The 20,982-nt window shown below is 44.7% G+C and overlaps 1 protein-coding gene and 1 long non-coding RNA gene across 3 annotated transcripts in view; one reads left to right on the top strand and one right to left on the bottom strand.

The window, feature by feature from the left end:
• Nucleotides 1–20,982, bottom strand: part of ppp2r3a (protein phosphatase 2, regulatory subunit B'', alpha) — an 80,010-nt gene that overhangs the window by 23,340 nt on the left and 35,688 nt on the right. For both annotated transcript variants that reach the window (XM_083547819.1, XM_083547820.1), the window contains one exon: nt 8,454–10,993. In XM_083547819.1, the coding sequence (XP_083403945.1) occupies nt 8,454–10,550 (2,097 nt within the window). In that variant the 5' untranslated portion in view covers nt 10,551–10,993. The remainder of the gene's footprint in view (nt 1–8,453; nt 10,994–20,982) is intronic.
• Nucleotides 4,525–5,645, top strand: LOC310729745. Its single transcript, XR_014534646.1, has 3 exons — nt 4,525–4,673; nt 4,807–5,138; nt 5,237–5,645. It is a non-coding gene; the product is annotated as an uncharacterized lncRNA (long non-coding RNA).

Raw genomic sequence — 20,982 nt, 5'->3', positions numbered from 1 at the left:
CTGGGTAACAGACCGTAACTGTTAGTATTATTATTATTATTATTATTATTATTATTAATTATGCTAATAATTTTTTACGAATAAACATTAGTTTAGCATACAAATAGCTGCTTCCATTAGGGGCGCCACAGTGGATCATCCGTATCCACACCCCCCTGTCCTCTACATCTGCCTCTTTCACACCAACTACCTGCATGTCTTCCCTCACCACATCCATAAACCTCCTCCTTGGTCTTCCTCTTTTCCTCCTACCTGGTGTCTCCATCCTCAGCATTCTCCTACTGATATACGCCATGTCCCTTCTCTACACATGTCCAAACCATCTCAATCTCACCTCCCTCACCTTGTCTCCAAAACGTCCTACATGCGCTTCCCTCTAATAAACTCATTTCTAATCCTGTCCATTCTCATCACTCCCAACGAACATCTCAACATCTTCAGCTCTGCTACCTCCAGCTCCACCTCCTGTCTTTTACTCAATGCCACTGTCTCTAATCCATACAACATCTCAGGTCTCACCACAGTCCTATAAACTTTCCCTTTCACTCTCACAGATACTCTTCTATCACAAATCACTCCTGTCACTCTTCTCCACCCACTCCACCCTGCCTGCACTCTTTTCTTCACTTCTCTAACACACTCTCCTTTACTTTGCACTGTTGACCCCAGGTACCTGAACTCCTCCACCTTTTCCACCTCTTCTCCCTGCAACCGCACCCCTCCACTGCCCTCCCTCTCATTCACACACATATTCTCTGTCTTACTTCTACTGACTTTCATTCCCCTTCTCTCCAGCGTGTACCTCCACCTCTCCAGGCTCTTCTCCACCTGCTCCCTACTCTCACCACTAATCACAATATCATCCACAAACATTATAGTCCACGGAGACTCCTGTCTGACCTCGTCCATCAACCTGTCCATCACCACTGCAAACAGGAAAGGGCTCAGAGCCAATCCTTGATGCAGTCCAACCTCCACCTTGAACCAGTCTGTCGTTCCTACTGCACACTTCACTGCCGTCACACTGTCCTCATACATGTCCTGCACCACCCTCACATACTTCTCTGACACACCAGACTTTCTCATACAATACCACAACTCCTCTCTCCACCCTGTTGTACGCTTTCTCTAAATCCACAAATACACAATGCAACTCCTTCTGACCTTCTCTATACTTCTCCATCAACATTCTCAAAGCAAATAATGCGTCTGTGGTGCTCTTCCTCGGAATGGAACCATACTGTTGCTCACAGATGGTCACCTCTTCTCTCAGCCTGGCTTCCACTACTCTTTCCCATAACTTCATGGTGTGACTGATCAACTTAATTCCCCTGTAGTTACTGCAAGACTGCACATCTCCCTTATTCTTAAAGATCTGTACCAGCACACTCCTTCTCCATTCCTCAGGCATCCTCTCCCCTTCCAGAATCCTGTTAAACAATCTGGTTAAAAACTCCACTGCATCTCTCCTAAACATCTCCATGCTTCTACCACTGCATCTCCTTGTTCTCCTGCCTACTTTTCTCATCACTCTGTCGATCCCAATTCTGTTTCTCCAACCTCTTTCTCCTTCTGCTCTCCTGCACTTCCTCATTCCACCACCACGTCTCTTTATCTTCCTTTCTATTTCCAGATGTTACACCAAGTACTTTTCTAGCTGTCTCCTTTGTCACTTCTGCAGTAGTTCCCCAATCATCCAGCACCAAACCGAGCTCCTGTCTGACCTCTTCCCTGAACCTCACACTACACTCTTCCTCCTTCAGTTTCCACCATCTTATTCTTCTTTCAGTCCTCACTCTCCCTCTCCTCTTCGCCTCCAAAACCATCCTACAGACCACCATCGGATGCTGTCTAGCTACACTGTCCCCCGCCAACACCTTACAGTCTCCAATCTCCTTCAGGTTGCATCTCCTACATAGAACATAATCCACCTGTGTGCACCTTCCTCCACTCGTATACGTCACCCTGTGATCCTCCTTCTTCTTAAAATACGTGTTCACCACTGCCATTTCCATCCTTTTAGCAACATCTACCACCATCTGCCCTTCCACATTCCTCTCCTTAAGACCACACCTACCATCACCTCCTTATCACCTCTGTTCCCTTCACCAACATGCCCATTAAAGTCTGCCCCAATCACCAATCTTTCATTCCTTCACCATCTACCACTTCATCTAATTCACTCCAGAATCTTTCCTTCTCCTCCATCTCACAGCCAACTTGTGAAGCATAGGCACTGATGACATTTATCATCATCCCTTCAACTTCCACCTTCACGATCATCACCCTATCAGAAACTCTCTTCACCTCCACTACACTTTTACTGTACTCTTCCTTCAGAATCATGCATGAGGGCTTTTATGCTAGTTCAACTTAATGCTAAAGTTTATAGCAATTAGCAGAATCAGCATGTGGAATGACTTGCTGGCTGCCTTTATTAGCACCACAAATGCTTCAGTTCTGGCAACATTAAAACATGTTAGCCTGCTAATATGCGGCCTTGCTGGCAGTAAAGCTTGTTAGCAGGGAGGGGAGGGTGTGCTGAGAGGATTGGGATGTGGCCCAGATGAACGTGGGACACATGAATGACAACGTTTTCATTCCTGCCTCTCAGTTGCACAGTTTCTAAATGCCTTCAACTCAGAGTCCACGCCGACGTCTCGCAGGCCAGACCTGCTAGCAAACTTTAGCAATTCTGTATAGCTGTGTTTCTAGTAAAGTTTCATTTAGAACACTGATTTACACTACAGCAAGTGTGTGTGTGTGTGTGTGTGTGTGTGTGTGTGTGTGTGTGTGTGTGTGTGTGTGTGTGTGTGTGTGTGTTAAAGAGACTAGAACTACAGACAACTGGCAGACAGGTGGAGAGACCTACAGACAAACAGTTACAGGCAGACAGAGAGAGAGAATTAGAGAGAAAGACATATAGACAGTTACAGACAGACAGACAGACAGACAGACAGACAGACAGACAGACTGGCAGACAGACAGACAGACAGTTACAAATACACAAGCAGACAGTTACAAACATATAGAGACAAACAATCAGAGAGACAGACAGACATACAGTTACAGACAGACCGACAGACACAAACAACTAGAGAACAGACAAACAGACAGGCAGACAATCAGAGACGGACACAGACAGAAGGAAAGAAAAAGAAACAGACATTTACAGACAGACATTAGGTTAGACAAATAGACAGATAATCAGATAGACAGAGAGACATAAGATTAGATATATAGAACAGATAGACAGTTGAAGATAGACACACAGTTCCAACAGGCAGCTACAGATGTGCACAGAGGAATAATCAGAGAGAAAGACAGATAAAAATACAGACAGACAGAAAGAATGATAGAGAGAGAAGCAGAAAGACAGACAGACAGTACAATAGATGGGATGCATGCATGAGATAAGTTTTCTTGCCCTGCCCCTAATGTATCAGGGGGCGGAGTTTGTTACTAAGGCCACACCCCTTTGCATTGCATCCCGAGGCTGCAGTCAGAGCCATAAATACAGACAGAGCTTCTAATTTGCAGGTTATTTTTACACCAGGTACCAGGCAGACTGCACACACACACACACACACACACACACACACACACACACACACACATCGAAAACACATATCTCTAAGCACATAATGTGTGTGTATATGTTTACCACAGATGATTTATACTGCATCTCACAATCACACATTCACTGCTCTGTGAATGTGTGTGTGTGTGTGTGTGTGTGTGTGTGTGTGTGTGTGTGTGTGTGTTATAATACAGCAGTGTGTAGTTCATTTGGCTCATCTGTTTTAACCCAATGTTTATCGTATGTCTGATTTTTTTTTTACCAGTTTTCACCAGCAGGGGGAGACAAAGTAGAACAATTTCTTTATTTACTTACTATACATGCTTTTTTGGTTCATTTAAATTTTAAATATTTTTTATTATATTTATTATGCATAATATACAGCAGCCTAAATAAATAAAAAATATTCTATAAATTATTATTATTATTCTCCATGTAATGCAGATATAGTTGCTCCTTTGCACCACTAGAGGCCGCCTTCTGAACACAGAGCCCACAATCTGTCAGAGAAACTAATGCTAACATGCTAGCACTCTGCTGTCAGTGCTTACATTACACCATTTGCTAATGAACTCATTAACGCTTCTCTAACACTGGAAAAGAAACATCCTGATGTGGTAATGAAAATGAAAATTGGGATGAATGTGAACACTGACTGCACCCCAGACTTCCTCACCTTCTCACCAACATCAGGACCTGACACCCTTGTAGCTGAATGAATCTCCACAAACATCTAGTGGAACATCTTCTCAAAAAGAGTGGAGCTCATTATAACTGTAAATGGAGATTTATTGTGGAATGAAAGGTTAAAAAAGCACATAGCAATCTGATGGTCAGGGGTCCACATACTCTCGGCTGAAATCTAAAAAAGTACGGAAATAGTGTGTGTGTGTGTGTGTGTGTGTGTGTGTGTGTGTGTGTGTGTGTGTGTGTGTGTGTGTGTGTGTGTGTGTGTGTTTGTGTGTGTGTGTGTTTTGCAGTTTTTCCTTCTTGAGACTGCAGTATGACATCATTTTCTGTCAGTGATGATGTAATGTTGCTGTTCTGACCGTGAGAGTGTTTGTAGAAGCCTGATAAGTAAATAAAGACCAGAGTGTGTCTGTTTTCATAAACACACACACACACACACACACACACACACACACACACACACACACACACACTGAAGTTTATCTATAGTAGCCCGATAAAGAAGAACACTAACAGTGTTGTTGTCATGGTTACAGATCTCTGCATGGAGACTCTGTCCTGCTGCACACAGGAGGCTTCTGACCAAATCATAGCGAGAGAGAAACCACAAACTGCAACGTTCCTCACGTCTTCTCCACCTCTCATCCACATCACCACCTTAATAATCATTTACCACACACACTCCCTGAAGTTCTGCCTCACTGTGGCCATGCTCCCCTGAGGGCCTGCTTTCCCGAAGTCCAGCTTCACTGAGCTCCTGCTACACTGAGATCACAACTTACTGAGGTCCTGACTCACTGAGGTCCTGTCTGACTGTGCTCCTGCTTCTCTGACGTTCTACCACTCAGAGAGGTCCTGAGTTACTGAGGTTCTGCTTTCCCAAGGTTCAGCTTCACTGAGCTCCTGCTACCCTGAGATCTCGAATTACTGAGGTCCTGTCTCACTGAGGTCATGAATGACTGAAAGGTTCTGACTTACTGAGGTCCTGCCTCACTGAGGTCCTGCCTCACTGTGCTCCTGCCTCACGGAAGTTCTACCATTTAGAGAGGTCCTAAATCACTGGGGTCCTGAATTACTGAGGTCCTGCCTTACTGAAGTTCTGCTTCACTTTGGTTCTGCCTTACTGAGGTCCTGACTCTCTGAGGTCCTGCCTCACTAGAGCACATCTAATTATAAAATTATAAAATAAAATCCCTATTAAAACACTGACTCTTTGCTTGGTCTTTAACTGACCGATTCTGTGCCTGACTCACTAAATCCTGACTCTGTGCCTGACTCACTAAATCCTGACTCTGTGCCTGACTCACTGAATCCTGACTCGGTGCCTGTATCACAGACTCGGTGCCTGACTCACTGAATCCTGACTCTGTGCCTGACTCACTGAATCACAGTCTCTGTGCCTGACTCACTGAATCCTGACTCTGCGCCTGACTCACTGAATCCTGACTCTGTGCCTGACTCACTGAATCACAGACTCTGTGCCTGACTCACTGAATCACAGACTCGGTGCCTGACTTACTGAATCCTGACTCTGTGCCTGACTCACTGAATCCTGACTCTGTGCCTGACTCACTGAATCACAGACTCGGTGCCTGACTTACTGAATCCTGACTCTGTGCCTGAATCACAGACTCGGTGCCTGACTCACTGAATCACTGATTATGTGCTTAAATCACGGACTTTGTGCCTGATTTACTGATTTACTGCTTCTGTACATGACTCACTGACTCTTTGCTTGAATCTTTGGACTCAATGCCTGACTCACAGACAACCTGAACATTGAACTCGAGAAGAATTCAGATGATTAATGGGAGCAGCAGCACAGGCAGTTCCAGCCAGGGCTTCCACATCACCATGGCGATTTAATGCACTTCCTGACAGGTGCAGTGGGTCAGTTCACTCTGTCAACACTGTGTGAAGAGGCGCCGGGAGGGGATCATTCACATCCCCACTCTAAATGTCTCACTGAAGAAGGAGTATCATACAGACAGACAGACAGACAGGCAGATGGAAAGAAAGACAAACAGAGGCAGACAGACAGACAGACAGATGGACAGATGAACAAACGGGCAAACAGACATAGAGATAGATAGACAGGCAGGTGGATAAACAGAGAGATAGAAAGATGGACAGACAGACAGACAGACAGACAGACAGACAGACAGACAGACGGACGGCTCATAAGTGATCTGTCACACTGCTGGAATGAGCAGTTTAAAGACAGAGGCATCATCAGATCCAATTTAGAGAGGTGCACAGACCATCAGACCACACACTCACACACACCCACACACACACACACACACACACACACATACATACACACGCAATTATCTACATACACACGGTCACACACACACTCATGCCATGCCCTGTATGTGTGTGTGTGTGTGTGTGTGTGTGTGTGTGTGTGTGTGTGTGTGTGTGTGTGTGTGTGTGTGTGTGTGTGTGTGAGAGTGTGTGTGTGTGTGTGTGTTTACGTCTCTGATTGGTCGTGTTGTGTTAACGAGCAGGACTCCGCCCCCACACATGCTCCGTTTTCCCCACGGCGTCACTCAGTCTCACAGTGAAATGCCACAGTAGGTTGGGGGAGCGCTAAACTCACACACACACACACACACACACACACACACACACACACACACACACACACACACACACACACACACTCTTTCTGTCTCTCTCACACACACTCACAAACACTGTCCTGCAAAAAAACACTCAAAAATATTTTGACCTTAACTGTGTGCGTGCGTGCGTGCGTGCGTGTGTGTGTGTGTGTGTGTGTGTGTGTGTGTGTCTGTGTGTGTGTGTGTGTGTGTGTGTGTGTGTGTGCTCACACTAAAAGCCTTCTCCTGATGAGAGTGATGGCAACATCATAAATAGCGAGCTGTAGATAGCAGGCGAGGATCAGTTTACAAGCTTACAACCACAGAGAGAGAGAGAGAGAGAGAGAGAGAGAGAGAGAGAGAGAGAGAGAGAGAGAGAGAGAGGAGAAAGTAAAAAAAAAAAATTGTGAACATAGTAAAAGGAGTGAAAGTAATAAAATAAAAAAAGAAAGAAAGAAATGAATGACAAAATAATTTCAAGGATGAGGAAGAAAAAAATTTAGAAAAGAAAAGAAAGACTAAATGACTATATGAGACAGGAGTGAGACACATGAGAAAAAGAGGAAACAAAATGAGACGTGAGAGACTGAGAAAAGACGAGAGATGAGAGACTATGTGAGAACATAAGAGAAGAGGAGAGACTATAAGAGAAGATGAGAGAAGATTAGAGACTATAAAAGAAGATTAGAGACTATGTGAGACTACAAGAGAAGGTGAGAGATATTGAGACTGTGAGACAAGATAAAAGGAGACTATGTGTGGGGATGAGAGAAGATTAGAAACTATAAGAGAAGATGAGAGACTATGTGAAAAGATTAGAGAAGATTAAAGACTATAAGAGAAGATTAGAGACTATGTGAGACTACAAGAGAAGGTGAGAAATTTTGAGAGAAGATGAGAAACTGAGAAAAGATGAAAGAAAGAAATGTGAAAATTTAGTGGTTAAGGCATTTGACTTTGGCTCCGAAGGTCATGAGTTCAAAGCCCAGCAACACCTTGTTGTAACTTCTGGCCCCCTGAGCAAGGCCCTTAACCCCATATCTGCTCAGCTGTATGAATGTGATAATTGTAAGTCGCTCTGTATAAAGGCATCTGCCAAATACCATAAATGTGAATGTGCTGTAAATGAGAGACTATGAGAGATAAACAGATAAATTATGAGAAAAAGGATGAGAGATTGGGAGAAGATTAGCGAGGATGAGAGACAGAGAGAAAAAGTGAGATATAGAGAGATGATGAGAGAAGATGGTGAGAGGTCTGTCTCACATGACTCTGAGGAACAGATCTGTGTTTTAGTAGTTACTGGCACACCGTAGCCTGGTGTGATTAACCATTTATTCAGTAAAGCAGAACATCTCGTCATGAGCCCAGTTTCAAAAACTCTTCAAAGAACCTTCTTCACTCCATGATTTCCACAACACACACAGGAAACAGCTCATTCAAAACAAAAGTTAAAAAAAGCCATTCTTTATGACTAGCCTCCCTGCTAATGCTAGTCAAATTAGCACTCTTTTCAAAGCTAGCCTCACTACACTTCATCAACACATTCCTTCAAAAATCTTTTAAGAACTCACCCTGATGACCTCTGGCGTCTGCTGGATGAGGATAGTAGATCCTGTGTCTCTCCCAGGGACAAAAGGACTCAGAACTTGAGCAGGAGTCACTGAAGGTACATTTACAGGTCCAGGTGCAGCTAAAGTTAAGGGTGTAGCTGGAGGTGAAGGCCCTGGTGCCGTTTCAGGTGCAGGAACAGTTTCTGAAGTCATGTCAGTCTTTGCCAATGTGTCTTGAAGGAGACGCATCACCTCACACTCTTTTGACTGAGTTCCCGTTTTGGCTCCGGAATCCACAAGCTCCTGAGCAAAGCTCTCAATGCTCTCCAGAATCCGTAGCAGGAGAGCACCATCGTCTTCCTCAACGGCTTCTTCTGTGTTTCGATTCGAAGATTTGGAGAACGAGATGGAAGAAGAATTTGGATTCAGACAAGGAGGACCGTTAGTCATTGGGGGTCCACTGTGGAGATTTCTTTGGTATGCATTTATATGCCTCTGCTTTGGTGGTAGTGGAGGTTCCTTCTGTATGTTCTGAGAGAGACACTCCAAGTCCATTAATAGTTTATCAATCTCATCTGCACCTTCCCTGGTTAGACGTGGAGCCGACTTTGATAGTGTCCTTGACTCTGTGCTGATTGATGGCATGTAGGTCTGGCTGGTTCCTGGTTCAGTTTTGGGTGTATATACAGTTCCATTTCTACTGAGATCAGGATGTTGGTCAGTGATCAGAGCAATGGGAGCTGACATCATGTCATGTTTCCTTGAAAGCTGCCTGGACTCTGAAACACTAGAACCCTGCTTCCTATCTAGGACTCGACCTGAATCAGCATCCTCCTCAATGTACAAGGTCTCCATCGAGGGTTTTTTGTTGGATGAGGAGGAGGAGGAGGCATCATGGCGGCCAGTGGATATGGGATAATGAAGGGTGGATAGTGTGGTACTGCTGGTAGAAGATGGAAGGTTGGAGTACTGCAGTCCATTAGCAGGAAGTGACATAACAAGGCTTGGAGGAGATGTTAAACTTCCTGGGAGATCTCTGGTGCCATCGAGAGCCTCCAGAGTCGAGCAAGATGATGGTTTAGTCTGGACTTTTGTTAATGGAGGGGATTGGACCACATCCTCATATCGAGGAGGTTGTTCATTCCCAAAAGGTGAGAAAGGTCTTTGCTGAAGTCCATGAAGAGTGTTGACCAGTTCAGATAGATCGTTGTGCTCTGATCTTCCTGTTTGCCCAAGATCAAGCTCAAAAGGCAGTTTCTTCAGGTAGCTAGAAAGTCGTGCCATCATGGTTTTGTAAATAGCATCAGAATTCCCAGAATCATCACCATCTCCAATCATGGACTTCCTCTTTATACACTGCTTTATAATGTCTGTGCACTTCTTTAGATCCTCTGAGCACTTCAGCAGGATGTCCAGACAAGCTTTGATATCTTCACCAGAAGCATTGCTGTCTGTTTTGGTCTTCTCCAGAATCCGGGCAATGAGGTTCTCCTCTGTGAGGTTGTTGAGATAAAATGAGGCCACATTGTTGAGGTTTTGCTCCAGTGAGATACTCCGGTTCAACTTCTGCTCATCCAGTGCCAGTTTCTGAGGTGGACAGTTTTCGTCGTTTCCAAAGTGCCCATAGATGACATCGAGGTCAGCAGACCTTCGGCTAAATGAGTCTGGCCTTACTTTTCTGCCTTTTCTGAAGGTCACGTGACTAGAGGAGTATTTCACCTTCTCGAAGGAGAACTCCTTCATCTTCCCGCTGGCCAAGTTGATCGCCTCACCAGTGATATCCTTCAGGCTTGTTGAACTCTGGATTGTGGATCCTTTCTTCACTCGTGGAATGACCTGATAATGGAAATCCTCACCAAATCCGACATGGCCACATCCACCGTTCTCGAGCATTTTAGACGCAGACTCGTGGTAGCCCATCGAGCGATCGCCGTACATCTGAGAGGAGTCCAGGATTTCGGCGCAGGTGCTACGATGCGCCACAGTGCAGCTAAGTCCATGTTTTATAGCTCCACACGGTCCGTTACAGTAATGCACGGTCTGCTGAACACGTCGGTCAACAACGACACTGTTATAGTAGTTTATACTGCTGACCACAATCCGATACGTTGCCGCCATCTTGTAAACTAGTCAATAAATTAACCAGATAAAGTTATCGGGGCCCGAAACAGCGGCTAACAAACACTACTTTTGCTGAGACTTCCAGTATTACAGTGGGAACATCAAATACTGCTGATTCCACCAAAGTTCAGGCCAGAAGATCAAATGATTTCCATTAGCTGTGTCCCATTTTTAAGGCAGTAATTGTAGCGTTAGTGGCGAGGCTATCGGTTCCTCAGCGTGAGGCCCTGTGGCCTAATGACAGGCCTCCAAACTGCACTCCAGATCATTTCTCCTCAACGGAAAACACAGAGGTCTTACTGAGACTTCTGTCTTGATGTGTTTAACAGATGGCCTTCCTTCCTCTAGGTCTCTCTCTCTCTCTCTCTCTCTCTCTCTCTCTCTCTCTCTCTCTCTCTCCCTTGTGCTTTCTTTCCGGTTTCTCTCTCAGTAAGCAACGCCTGGAAATCAGAAAGAGAGAAGAATCTTATTATGATCACCAATTCAGATGGACAGAAAATCAAACAGATCAAAATACAGGAGAAACACAGATATAAAACAGTGTACGGACAGACTGAGAGGTAGAGAGACAGACAGACGGAGAGGTAGAGAGACAGACAGACGGAGAGGTAGAGAGACAGACAGATGGAGGGGTAGAGAGACAGACAGACAGATCAACCAACATGATAGATAGATAGATAGATAGATAGATAGATAGATAGATAGATAGATAGATAGATAGATAGATAGATAGATAGATAGATAGATAGATAGATAGATAGATGAACAGGGGGTGAGCAGGAGTGATTAGTGAAGTTTGTCGTCTGTATTCAGAGGATAATTCCACTCCTTCTACTCAATCAGCAGAGTAATAACAAGTAAATAATAACAGGCTGCAGTGGGTAAATCCAGCTGTGGAGGCTATTACTACGATTCCAGAGGTTTTATTTTAGACATAAAAAAAAAACAAAAAACAAAAAAAAAGACACTTCCTGTTTCTGAGATGAAAAGAAAAGAAAGTGCTGATAATTGGAGGGAAAGTTATAGAGAGGGCACTGAAACCCTGCAACCTCCCTCCAGCTATACACACACACACACACACACACACACACACACACACACACACACACACACACACACACACACACACACACACAGAGCATGGCTTACTCTGCACAAACATATATACTATCTTCTTCTACAATACATGGTTGTAGGGTGGTTTGAGACACAGCCATTCACCTGTAGCTATGCTAACATGTAATCATTGGAACGCTAACTGCTCAGATAGCTAAAGTTTTTGCAGCAAAATACAGTTCTGTATTATGTTACTAGAATTGAGATTTGGGACACAGCCCCTACTTGGATGTAAGCTAGTTAGTACGCATATGATTTGAAAAGCAGCCCATGAGCGTGTGAATATTTGCGTAACTTCCACAACATTAAGTGTAAACACTTGTTAGCTAAATACACAGCAGGCTAACTAGAAATTTTGACAAAAAAGACGTTTGATCTTTTTTTAGTAGTAGTAGTTAATTTGTATCAAACAGCTAATCAAAATCATGAACTTTTGCTAACATTTAATTGTTAGCTAGCCCCTGCGTGTTGATAGCTGGGTATTTTAGCTAGCTGAAAACATGAAAACGATTGTTGATTATTTTTCTTAGTAGCGTTGTAAACATGCCCAAAAACAAATAAAGACATTTTGAACAGAGAAATAGCTCAATAATCTATATAAAATTATCAGCCCCGCCCACTCTCCTCATCAGTAGTCCAAAGTTTCATTTTGATTGATGAGTTTGTAAAATAATGTCTGAAGTAGTGCTCAGCTAAATCTCTCTGTGTGTAATCGTTAGCACTAAAAACAAACAGAGGGAGAGAGAGAGAGAGAGAGAGAGAGAGAGAAAGAGAGAGAGAGAGAGAGAGAGAAAGAGAGAGAGAAAGAGAGAGAGAGAGAGAGAGAGAGGAAGACATGTCCTCTATGTCCTTGGCAGCAGACAGAGATTTCTGAGTTGGTTCACTTCCAATCCATCGACCTGGAAAACCCCTAAATCAGGCTCCAAGCTCCTACAGAGCCTCTTTATACTCATTGTCCTCATGGTTCTGCTGGAGTTCCTCTCATTAGAAACAGTCCATCAGAGGAACACTGCAGTGTCTGAGCTGCATTACTGTGAGACTAAGTACAATACAAGGTGCACTTTCACCTTTTAGCTCTCGTCTTGTCATTTATTCTAGACTTTCTTGTTGCCTTTTATGGAATTGTCCATCAAATGCAGCATTACACACACATACTAATTGTGTATACAGTGTGTGTACCACAATGGTGGTTCGTCAGGTCCAGCAAGATCTCCTCTACTGGTCTAAACTCGATCAGAATCACTGACTTACGTTTTAATGTTATTATTGTCCATGAATATGTAATAAATTTTTCCCGCTACTCTTCATTTCATAGCTTTTCTCTCAGGAGTGTCTGCATACAGTCTTTTTTTTAACAGAAACTCTGGGTCACTCAAACTGTTGCTTTAACCAATCAGATTGCGAGATTTAATCGCTGTTTTTTTATTTCACAACAACTGAGAAGAAACTGATTTGGTTGCAGAAACACTTATAAGGATGTTTACAAGACGGATGTTTTGAAGAAGTTGTCCAAAAGAGTTCAAAAGTGTTTTTAAACATTTTTCATGAACCGTTTATTCTTTTGCCTTTTCTTTCCTGTAGAATTTGCATGAAAACCCACAACACACACAAAATTCCCAGGAAAACTGTAATGCATGGAAAAAGGTACAGAAATGCAGGAAACCCTGGGGTGATTTGATGAGGTTAATATCGATGTTCTGCTCGAGATGATATATGCAGGTGGTGCAGCTTTGTCTACAATGAAAAAAGATGTGTTGAATTGAGAGCAGGAGCTCAGTGGTTAAAGTGCTGGGTCACTGAGCGAAAGGTTGGGGGTTCAAGCCCAAGTATCGTGAAGCTGCCACTCTTGGGCCCTTGAGCAAGGCCCTTAAACCCTCTGTGCTCCGGGGCGCTGTATCATGGCCCACGCTGCGCTCTGAACCCATCGTCTGTGCAAGCTGGGATATGTGAAGAGACAATTTTACTGCGCTTTAATGTATATGTGACAAATAAAGGCTATTGTGTTCATTGGGTCTATTGCTTTAGTATTGACATTTATTTTCACTGCATTAGATTCCTGTCTGTGAGGCAGCGCTCTTTCTTTAGATGTGGATTGGTTCAGGTAGAACATCACTAAAGGCCTCAGGGTGAAATATACAACCTGATACTGGTGTACAGTATGTAGTGTGGCGTGTATGGTGGAGTGTGTAGTGTATGTGTACAGTATGTAGTGTGGCGTGTATGGTGGAGTGTGTAGTGTATGTGTACAGTATGTAGTGTGGCGTGTATGGTGGAGTGTGTAGTGTATGTGTACAGTATGTAGTGTGGCGTGTATGGTGGAGTGTGTAGTGTATGTGTACAGTATGTAGTGTGGCGTGTATGGTGGAGTGCGTAGTGTATGTGTACAGTATGTAGTGTGGCGTGTATGGTGGAGTGTGTAGTGTATGTGTACAGTATGTAGTGTGGCGTGTATGGTGGAGTGTGGAGTGTATGTGTACAGTATGTAGTGTGGCGTGAATGGTGGAGTGTGTAGTGTATGTGTACAGTATGTAGTGTGGCGTGTATGGTGGAGTGTGGAGTGTATGTGTACAGTATGTAGTGTGGCGTGTATGGTGGAGTGTGGAGTGTATGTGTACAGTTTGTAGTGTGGCGTGTATGGTGGAGTGTGTAGTGTATGTGTACAGTATGTAGTGTGGCGTGTATGGTGGAGTGTGGAGTGTATGTGTACAGTATGTAGTGTGGCGTGTATGGTGGAGTGTGTAGTGTATGTGTACAGTATGTAGTGTGGCGTGTATGGTGGAGTGTGTAGTGTATGTGTACAGTATGTAGTGTGGCGTGAATGGTGGAGTGTGTAGTGTATGTGTACAGTATGTAGTGTGGCGTGTATGGTGGAGTGTGTAGTGTATGTGTACAGTATGTAGTGTGGCGTGTATGGTGGAGTGTGTAGTGTATGTGTACAGTATGTAGTGTGGCGTGTATGGTGGAGTGTGGAGTGTATGTGTACAGTATGTAGTGTGGCGTGAATGGTGGAGTGTGTAGTGTATGTGTACAGTATGTAGTGTGGCGTGTATGGTGGAGTGTGGAGTGTATGTGTACAGTATGTAGTGTGGCGTGTATGGTGGAGTGTGGAGTGTATGTGTACAGTTTGTAGTGTGGCGTGTATGGTGGAGTGTGTAGTGTATGTGTACAGTATGTAGTGTGGCGTGTATGGTGGAGTGTGTAGTGTATGTGTACAGTATGTAGTGTGGCGTGTATGGTGGAGTGTGGAGTGTATGTGTACAGTATGTAGTGTGGCGTGAATGGTGGAGTGTGTAGTGTATGTGTACAGTATGTAGTGTGGCGTGTATGGTGGAGTGTGTAGTGTATGTGTACAGTATGTAATGTGGCGTGTATGGTGGAGTGTGTAGTGTATGTGTACAGTATGTAGTGTGGCGTGTATGGTGGAGTGTGTAGTGTATGTGTACAGTATGTAGTGTGGCGTGTATGGTGGAGTGTGTAGTGTATGTGTACAGTATGTAGTGTGGCGTGTATGGTGGAGTGTGTAGTGTATGTGTACAGTATGTAGTGTGGCGTGTATGGTGGAGTGTGGAGTGTATGTGTACAGTTTGTAGTGTGGCGTGTATGGTGGAGTGTGTAGTGTATGTGTACAGTATGTAGTGTGGCGTGTATGGTGGAGTGTGTAGTGTATGTGTACAGTATGTAGTGTGGCGTGTATGGTGGAGTGTGTAGTGTATGTGTACAGTATGTAGTGTGGCGTGTATGGTGGAGTGTGTAGTGTATGTGTACAGTATGTAGTGTGGCGTGTATGGTGGAGTGTGTAGTGTATGTGTACAGTATGTAGTGTGGCGTGTATGGTGGAGTGTGTAGTGTATGTGTACAGTATGTAGTGTGGCGTGTATGGTGGAGTGTGTAGTGTATGTGTACAGTATGTAGTGTGGCGTGTATGGTGGAGTGTGTAGTGTATGTGTACAGTATGTAGTGTGGCGTGTATGGTGGAGTGTGGAGTGTATGTGTACAGTATGTAGTGTGGCGTGTATGGTGGAGTGTGGAGTGTATGTGTACAGTTTGTAGTGTGGCGTGTATGGTGGAGTGTGGAGTGTATGTGTACAGTATGTAGTGTGGCGTGTATGGTGGAGTGTGGAGTGTATGTGTACAGTATGTAGTGTGGCGTGTATGGTGGAGTGTGTAGTGTATGTGTACAGTATGTAGTGTGGCGTGTATGGTGGAGTGTGTAGTGTATGTGTACAGTATGTAGTGTGGCGTGAATGGTGGAGTGTGTAGTGTATGTGTACAGTATGTAGTGTGGCGTGTATGGTGGAGTGTGTAGTGTATGTGTACAGTATGTAGTGTGGCGTGTATGGTGGAGTGTGTAGTGTATGTGTACAGTATGTAGTGTGGCGTGTATGGTGGAGTGTGGAGTGTATGTGTACAGTATGTAGTGTGGCGTGAATGGTGGAGTGTGTAGTGTATGTGTACAGTATGTAGTGTGGCGTGTATGGTGGAGTGTGGAGTGTATGTGTACAGTATGTAGTGTGGCGTGTATGGTGGAGTGTGGAGTGTATGTGTACAGTTTGTAGTGTGGCGTGTATGGTGGAGTGTGTAGTGTATGTGTACAGTATGTAGTGTGGCGTGTATGGTGGAGTGTGTAGTGTATGTGTACAGTATGTAGTGTGGCGTGTATGGTGGAGTGTGGAGTGTATGTGTACAGTATGTAGTGTGGCGTGAATGGTGGAGTGTGTAGTGTATGTGTACAGTATGTAGTGTGGCGTGTATGGTGGAGTGTGTAGTGTATGTGTACAGTATGTAATGTGGCGTGTATGGTGGAGTGTGAAGTGTATGTGTACAGTATGTAGTGTGGCGTGAATGGTGGAGTGTGTAGTGTATGTGTACAGTATGTAGTGTGGCGTGTATGGTGGAGTGTGGAGTGTATGTGTACAGTATGTAGTGTGGCGTGTATGGTGGAGTGTGTAGTGTATGTGTACAGTATGTAGTGTGGCGTGTATGGTGGAGTGTGGAGTGTATGTGTACAGTATGTAGTGTGGCGTGAATGGTGGAGTGTGTAGTGTATGTGTACAGTATGTAGTGTGGCGTGTATGGTGGAGTGTGGAGTGTATGTGTACAGTATGTAGTGTGGCGTGAATGGTGGAGTGTGTAGTGTATGTGTACAGTATGTAGTGTGGCGTGTATGGTGGAGTGTGGAGTGTATGTGTACAGTATGTAGTGTGGCGTGTATGGTGGAGTGCGTAGTGTATGTGTACAGTATGTAGTGTGGCGTGTATGGTGGAGTGCGTAGTGTATGTGTACAGTATGTAGTGTGGCGTGTATGGTGGAGTGTGTAGTGTATGTGTACAGTATGTAGTGTGGCGTGTATGGTGGAGTGTGTAGTGTATGTGTACAGTATGTAGTGTGGCGTGTATGGTGGAGTGTGTAGTGTATGTGTACAGTATGTAGTGTGGCGTGTATGGTGGAGTGTGTAGTGTATGTGTACAGTATGTAGTGTGGCGTGTATGGTGGAGTGTGTAGTGTATATGTACAGTATGTAGTGTGGCGTGTATGGTGGAGTGTGTAGTGTATGTGTACAGTATGTAGTGTGGCGTGTATGGTGGAGTGCGTAGTGTATGTGTACAGTATGTAGTGTGGCGTGTATGGTGGAGTGTGTAGTGTATGTGTACAGTATGTAGTGTGGCGTGTATGGTGGAGTGTGTAGTGTATGTGTACAGTATGTAGTGTGGCGTGTATGGTGGAGTGTGGAGTGTATGTGTACAGTATGTAGTGTGGCGTGAATGGTGGAGTGTGTAGTGTATGTGTACAGTATGTAGTGTGGCGTGTATGGTGGAGTGTGGAGTGTATGTGTACAGTATGTAGTGTGGCGTGTATGGTGGAGTGTGGAGTGTATGTGTACAGTTTGTAGTGTGGCGTGTATGGTGGAGTGTGTAGTGTATGTGTACAGTATGTAGTGTGGCGTGTATGGTGGAGTGTGTAGTGTATGTGTACAGTATGTAGTGTGGCGTGTATGGTGGAGTGTGGAGTGTATGTGTACAGTATGTAGTGTGGCGTGTATGGTGGAGTGTGGAGTGTATGTGTACAGTATGTAGTGTGGCGTGTATGGTGGAGTGTGTAGTGTATGTGTACAGTATGTAGTGTGGCGTGTATGGTGGAGTGTGGAGTGTATGTGTACAGTATGTAGTGTGGCGTGAATGGTGGAGTGTGTAGTGTATGTGTACAGTATGTAGTGTGGCGTGTATGGTGGAGTGTGGAGTGTATGTGTACAGTATGTAGTGTGGCGTGAATGGTGGAGTGTGTAGTGTATGTGTACAGTATGTAGTGTGGCGTGTATGGTGGAGTGTGGAGTGTATGTGTACAGTATGTAGTGTGGCGTGTATGGTGGAGTGTGGAGTGTATGTGTACAGTATGTAGTGTGGCGTGTATGGTGGAGTGTGGAGTGTATGTGTACAGTATGTAGTGTGGCGTGAATGGTGGAGTGTGTAGTGTATGTGTACAGTATGTAGTGTGGCGTGTATGGTGGAGTGTGGAGTGTATGTGTACAGTATGTAGTGTGGCGTGTATGGTGGAGTGTGGAGTGTATGTGTACAGTTTGTAGTGTGGCGTGTATGGTGGAGTGTGTAGTGTATGTGTACAGTATGTAGTGTGGCGTGTATGGTGGAGTGTGTAGTGTATGTGTACAGTATGTAGTGTGGCGTGTATGGTGGAGTGTGGAGTGTATGTGTACAGTATGTAGTGTGGCGTGAATGGTGGAGTGTGTAGTGTATGTGTACAGTATGTAGTGTGGCGTGTATGGTGGAGTGTGTAGTGTATGTGTACAGTATGTAATGTGGCGTGTATGGTGGAGTGTGAAGTGTATGTGTACAGTATGTAGTGTGGCGTGTATGGTGGAGTGTGGAGTGTATGTGTACAGTATGTAGTGTGGCGTGAATGGTGGAGTGTGGAGTGTATGTGTACAGTATGTAGTGTGGCGTGTATGGTGGAGTGTGTAGTGTATGTGTACAGTATGTAGTGTGGCGTGTATGGTGGAGTGTGTAGTGTATGTGTACAGTATGTAGTGTGGCGTGTATGGTGGAGTGCGTAGTGTATGTGTACAGTATGTAGTGTGGCGTGTATGGTGGAGTGTGTAGTGTATGTGTACAGTATGTAGTGTGGCGTGTATGGTGGAGTGTGTAGTGTATGTGTACAGTATGTAGTGTGGCGTGTATGGTGGAGTGTGGAGTGTATGTGTACAGTATGTAGTGTGGCGTGAATGGTGGAGTGTGTAGTGTATGTGTACAGTATGTAGTGTGGCGTGTATGGTGGAGTGTGGAGTGTATGTGTACAGTATGTAGTGTGGCGTGTATGGTGGAGTGTGGAGTGTATGTGTACAGTTTGTAGTGTGGCGTGTATGGTGGAGTGTGTAGTGTATGTGTACAGTATGTAGTGTGGCGTGTATGGTGGAGTGTGTAGTGTATGTGTACAGTATGTAGTGTGGCGTGTATGGTGGAGTGTGGAGTGTATGTGTACAGTATGTAGTGTGGCGTGAATGGTGGAGTGTGTAGTGTATGTGTACAGTATGTAGTGTGGCGTGTATGGTGGAGTGTGTAGTGTATGTGTACAGTATGTAATGTGGCGTGTATGGTGGAGTGTGAAGTGTATGTGTACAGTATGTAGTGTGGCGTGTATGGTGGAGTGTGGAGTGTATGTGTACAGTATGTAGTGTGGCGTGAATGGTGGAGTGTGTAGTGTATGTGTACAGTATGTAGTGTGGCGTGTATGGTGGAGTGTGGAGTGTATGTGTACAGTATGTAGTGTGGCGTGTATGGTGGAGTGTGGAGTGTATGTGTACAGTATGTAGTGTGGCGTGTATGGTGGAGTGTGTAGTGTATGTGTACAGTATGTAGTGTGGCGTGAATGGTGGAGTGTGTAGTGTATGTGTACAGTATGTAGTGTGGCGTGTATGGTGGAGTGTGTAGTGTATGTGTACAGTATGTAGTGTGGCGTGTATGGTGGAGTGTGTAGTGTATGTGTACAGTATGTAGTGTGGCGTGTATGGTGGAGTGTGTAGTGTATGTGTACAGTATGTAGTGTGGCGTGTATGGTGGAGTGTGTAGTGTATGTGTACAGTATGTAGTGTGGCGTGTATGGTGGAGTGTGTAGTGTATGTGTACAGTATGTAGTGTGGCGTGAATGGTGGAGTGTGTAGTGTATGTGTACAGTATGTAGTGTGGCGTGTATGGTGGAGTGTGTAGTGTATGTGTACAGTATGTAGTGTGGCGTGTATGGTGGAGTGTGTAGTGTATGTGTACAGTATGTAGTGTGGCGTGTATGGTGGAGTGTGTAGTGTATGTGTACAGTATGTAGTGTGGCGTGTATGGTGGAGTGTGTAGTGTATGTGTACAGTATGTAGTGTGGCGTGAATGGTGGAGTGTGTAGTGTATGTGTACAGTATGTAGTGTGGCGTGTATGGTGGAGTGTGTAGTGTATGTGTACAGTATGTAGTGTGGCGTGTATGGTGGAGTGTGTAGTGTATGTGTACAGTATGTAGTGTGGCGTGTATGGTGGAGTGTGTAGTGTATGTGTACAGTATGTAGTGTGGCGTGTATGGTGGAGTGTGTAGTGTATGTGTACAGTATGTAGTGTGGCGTGAATGGTGGAGTGTGTAGTGTATGTGTACAGTATGTAGTGTGGCGTGTATGGTGGAGTGTGGAGTGTATGTGTACAGTATGTAGTGTGGCGTGTATGGTGGAGTGTGGAGTGTATGTGTACAGTATGTAGTGTGGCGTGTATGGTGGAGTGTGTAGTGTATGTGTACAGTATGTAGTGTGGCGTGAATGGTGGCGTGTGTAGTGTATGTGTACAGTATGTAGTGTGGCGTGTATGGTGGAGTGTGTAGTGTATGTGTACAGTATGTAGTGTGGCGTGTATGGTGGAGTGTGTAGTGTATGTGTACAGTATGTAGTGTGGCGTGTATGGTGGAGTGTGGAGTGTATGTGTACAGTATGTAGTGTGGCGTGTATGGTGGAGTGTGAAGTGTATGTGTACAGTATGTAGTGTGGCGTGTATGGTGGAGTGTGTAGTGTATGTGTACAGTATGTAGTGTGGCGTGTATGGTGGAGTGTGTAGTGTATGTGTACAGTATGTAGTGTGGCGTGTATGGTGGAGTGTGGAGTGTATGTGTACAGTATGTAGTGTGGCGTGAATGGTGGAGTGTGGAGTGTATGTGTACAGTATGTAGTGTGGCGTGTATGGTGGAGTGTGGAGTGTATGTGTACAGTATGTAGTGTGGCGTGTATGGTGGAGTGTGGAGTGTATGTGTACAGTATGTAGTGTGGCGTGTATGGTGGAG

Source organism: Silurus aristotelis, assembly GCF_946808225.1.
Source record: "Silurus aristotelis genome assembly, chromosome: 8".
Lineage (NCBI taxonomy): Eukaryota > Metazoa > Chordata > Actinopteri > Siluriformes > Siluridae > Silurus > Silurus aristotelis.
This window is presented reverse-complemented; position numbering and strand designations above follow the sequence as displayed.